The sequence below is a fragment of the Helianthus annuus genome, chromosome 16 (assembly GCF_002127325.2).
Source record: "Helianthus annuus cultivar XRQ/B chromosome 16, HanXRQr2.0-SUNRISE, whole genome shotgun sequence".
In the NCBI taxonomy this organism is placed as follows: domain Eukaryota; kingdom Viridiplantae; phylum Streptophyta; class Magnoliopsida; order Asterales; family Asteraceae; genus Helianthus; species Helianthus annuus.
The window spans coordinates 200920890-200925484 of record NC_035448.2 but is presented as its reverse complement, the minus strand read 5'-3'; the positions used below and the strand labels follow the sequence as shown (position 1 = coordinate 200925484).

Sequence of the window (4595 nt, the reverse complement as noted above, 5' to 3'; positions counted from 1 at the left end):
TAATTTTCAACTATTCAAGCCCTAGAAATCATAACGTAAGTTGTAATCACCCTAAAAATATATAAACAACATAATCACCCTAAAAATCATCTAAACAACCACAAACAACATCAAAACACTCAAAATTTCAAACCTATTTAACAACTTTATTACTCTTTTTTCTCCTATAATATCAACCAAAATCATTAAAATAACAAAGAAACTTACCTGTGTTCGGATTCCGGTTATTTTTTGGTGTCAAACGACGGTGGTATGGTGGCTGATTACGGTGGTCGTCGGCTGCTGGACTGTTGTCGCTGGGTGATATTGTTCGTTGGCAGTGCAGGGACGCATGAGAGAGAGAGCGGGAGAGAATTTCTAAAGGTTTTGGGCTTTAATTATTTTATTATAGTTTGAAATATTGTTGGGTTTGGTTAATGGGCTAAGACTTAGTGGGCTAGCTAGTTAGGAATTATAAGTGGGTAAAGGTATTGGTATTTGGGTTTAGTTAGTTAGGTATTAAAAGTTATATAATTTAGGTAGTATTTTTTTTAAATAAGAGTTTACTAAAAAAATTTAAAATATAAATTGATAACACTTTTACCTAAGGGGTGCGGACAAAAAATTTCAAGGGTGCGGTCGAAAAATTCCAAGGGATGCGGACAAAAAATTCCAAGGGGTGCGGGCAGGATTTTCGACGGAACTTAGCACTAAATTTTTTTTTTCCCCGGAGGTGCGCCCGCCCACCTTGGGCTGGGCTTGGGTCCATCCCTGATGTTGACCTTTTTACCTGACCCGCCTATACTACCCATCTTAAACATTTACCATGTGTAACACTTAATGTCCTAACGGGTCGTGTCTCCTAATATGATCAAACGAATCTTCATATCCTAACCGTTAGAAGCTAGCCCATGCAACGTACAATACGACCAAATCAACCGGATTCAAAACAAAATATTCTACAAACGGCGACAAAATGAAGCACAAACCTGAAGACTGATTTACACCCCTCGCAACCGTGCGAAACCAATCTTCTATCTCTGTTTCTGTATGAGTGAACATCAAAAGCCATATATATCCGTAATCCGATTAACCCGAACAACATCGATTCAACTGTTGGCCTGTATTATATTAACTTTTTCAAACAGCACGACGATTGGAATCTTTTGGAACAAAAGTGCAGTATGTACAATTGTAAACCAACTTTTTTTTTAAATCAACAAAGATATCCAGACTCAAACTACCAAATAGACCGGCCCGAACTACCAAAAACTTGAACGATAAACCCAATTAACACCCTAAATTGTAAGCGGTTAAACATAACGACCGGAACTCCGGAAGGTTCGGTCACAATTTCAACGAAATCTGCATCGGAATCGTCGGCGTCGCAATCTGACAACGATTCTGGTGATTTTTGGGTGAGAAAGTAATCACCCTCGCCGGCAAAACGTGACTTGATTGTGGAATTACGGTTGGAAAATGATAGTCATGGAAATGAATAAAGAGAAGTATGTTGCTTTGATGTCGAACATTATGGATTTTGTGTTTGAATTACGAACAGAGTGTCGCGCGTCGGTTACTTTCCGGCAAGAAAAGTGTAAAGTTGGGTTTCTATATATTAATATTGTTTTTTCTACCGGCGCCTTAATTAATTGCATAAGTATATGAACCGAAACGTTGTGCCTTTTCTTACCGACGGGAGTTGTTCGATGATTGGTTTTAACCGACACCAGTTGGTTTTTGTATAAGGATATAACAGTGCGTTAATACCGTGGATTGAACCGATAAATTTGATGATGCTGATGGGTTGAATAACTTACCAGTGATGGTATGTTAATATTGAAGTCAAAATGCGTGATTGTGAAAAAGTTAGTTAACACCGTTAAAGATTGGTTACCGATAGAGCAGTTACTAGTGACGAGCATGTTAAATTATTATTATGTCATTATATTAATAAATTATATACAAATTGATTTATCATTATATTATCTTTTCAGTTCATCACATAATTATTATCTTTTATTTTATTTTGATTTGAATTTATCTTAATCTCACTATAAATCAGATGACTGATACTGCCAAACACCAATTAAGATACCAACTATGGATAATCCGTTATTTTTGATACCGCCATCCGCAAGTAAACCATTGAGTGTCAGCCCAATGGCCACCAGCCCGCATTCTAACCCGGAGGTGGCGGGTTCGAGTCTTGCTCGTTCCCAATGCCCCTATGGTAGCGGATTTACCCCCAGACTCAGGCTTGCTGGGTAGCGGTCTGCGAGGTGGGATCACCTCGGCGGTTGGGAGGACCGTGGAATATCCCCCCCCCCCATCCGCAAGTAAACAGCGATGATGAAAAATCCGTTATTTTTGATACCGCCATAAAAGTTTCTATTTTTTTTTTTTTGTTTATTTATAGCATCTTTAGATTGTAGGGGACACTCCTAAAACTACCCAAAGTACCCAAATTAAACGGACAAATAAAAGAGTGTAATCTTATTTTTATCCGTATGAAACCCAGAGTAACCAAATCAGTTGCTACGAAGTTCCCATACTACCCAAGAATATATTTTAACCCAAAGCAGTGTTTCTCTCTTCGGTTTCACGAACCTAAATCAATTTCTTGATTGCACTACTTGAACCAATTGCGACGATGTTCTAAAAGTATCTGATCGGAGATTTGGAGTACCCGAAGGTGCCCCTAGACTCTTACGGGTCATCCATCATTTATCTTGGTTTTAATTTAACGTATTTTAATAAGATGTTTAGAAATAAAGGTTCGATTTCCTACGTGTGGAAGATTAAACAAGATAAAGTTGTATTAATACATGAGCCTTCTACATACGATATCTCCTAATCTATTATATCTTGATGATAACTTGATTGATCAAATAACTAGTACACCCTAATTGTTAAATATATATTATATTATATTATATCGTATCATATCATATTTTACACATATCTTTAAAACGACTAAAGAGTAGGGTCACCAGCACTGATCTGTCTCCCACTTCCGGCCACTATAACCGTTAAACCCGCTGACACTCGAATATGATCGAGATCGGCTCGTCCGGAAAATTCTCCGGTCGTAATCCGCCCGCTTATCGGGATCCGATAGGGTGGAATACGCGGCGTGGATTTTCATAAACTCCTCCCCGGATGAGTCATTCACATCCGGGTGTGACGTCCGGGCGAGCCTCCGGTACGCCGTTTTGATCTCACTTCCGGTAGCCTCCATCGAGATTCCAAGAATTCCGTATAACGACGACGGTGGAGACATGACCGCCGTGGGTGAGGGAGCATAGCATGTAGTGTCACCGGTGGAGTAAGCAGTGGCGGAGATAGGTGATGTACGAGGTGAATTACGGATGTTGGGTGACGTTGGTGACGGTAGAGCGCCGGGAGTAGAGTGTAGCGGCGGCGGTGGCGGTTGTCGGAGGCGGAGGGAGTTGGGATTCGATACGGGGGAGAACATGGTAAACTGTGTGTGGTGTGTTGAGGAAATGGAATGGCTGTGGATATATATAAGCAGATGGTGGTGTTTTTTTTTATTGTCCCCTTACAATAACTTCTGTCGTTTATTTTATTGTTATATTATTAAATTAAATTTATGATAATAGTCTATTTTTGTATACTTTTCAACATTTAGTATTTATTTATATTTATATTTTAACGAAGGCTTACATAATGGAAGCATGTAATAGTATTGAAATGAAATTATTTGATAATGAATTATGTACACCAATCAAGTGGGTGTTCACGAGTAGCGTCAACTTTGGATTTTATATTTCATTTATTGTTCATCCTCTAATTTAATGAAATATATTATAATATAATATAATATCAAAACCTAGGGATGAGAATGAAACCCATTTTGTATGGGTGTATTGATAATCCATGTTTTATACCGATTCTAAATGAGTAAATTACGTTTTTGGACCCTGTGGTTATATCACTTTTACTATATTAACCCAAAATAAAAAATTTTAACATGTCTGCCCCCATGGTCTCTATAACTAACAATTTTGTCCCCTAAGTCTAACCATTTTGGCCCCCATGATATCTAGACTTAGGGGCCAAAATGGTTAGTTATAGAGAACATGGGGACATATATGTTAAAAATTCTTATTTTGGGCTAATATAGTAAAGGTGATATAACTACCGGGGCCAAAAACGTAATTTACTCGATTCTAAATCTATGTTCTATGCTTAGCCCAACACCTATGAGGTAATAACCTATTGGATATTGTAACATTTTAGCTATTTTCTGTTTTTTTATATAGGATTTATAAATCTTTTCTATAATAATTTTTAATATATCATATAAATCTAAGTCAATATTTTTATTTGATTTTTTTCTGTATAAACCCTAAAAACTGACCGCATGCATCGCCGACAGTCATGAATTCCACAATAAAACCCGCATTCGCCACTGTGGTTGAGATCGGAAGTAAAGAGTATCGTCCACCCTGTTCGCCACTATAGCTGCCGGTGAAAAGTCGGTTTTGCCCTCTCTCACTCCCCCCCCCCCCTCACCCTCCCTCTATCTCTCTCTGAATAGTCAAGACTGAATATGTTGGTATATGTTGGTGTGCATGATAAACAATCTCATG

The 4595-nt window shown here is 38.2% G+C and overlaps 1 protein-coding gene across 1 annotated transcript; it reads right to left on the bottom strand.

The window, feature by feature from the left end:
- Nucleotides 1-2775: 2775 nt before the first annotated feature.
- On the bottom strand, nucleotides 2776-3496 carry LOC110915471 (chaperone protein dnaJ 11, chloroplastic). Its single transcript, XM_022160176.2, has one exon. It carries the CDS (start codon nucleotides 3455-3457, stop codon nucleotides 2969-2971), a length of 489 nt encoding a protein of 162 aa, XP_022015868.1. The 5' UTR covers nucleotides 3458-3496; the 3' UTR covers nucleotides 2776-2968.
- Nucleotides 3497-4595: the final 1099 nt, after the last annotated feature.

What these genes read in the sequence shown, in the direction of transcription:
- LOC110915471 (XM_022160176.2), bottom strand. Translation starts at nt 3,457, where the DNA reads ATGTTCTCCCCCGTATCGAATCCCAACTCCCTCCGCCTCCGACAACCG.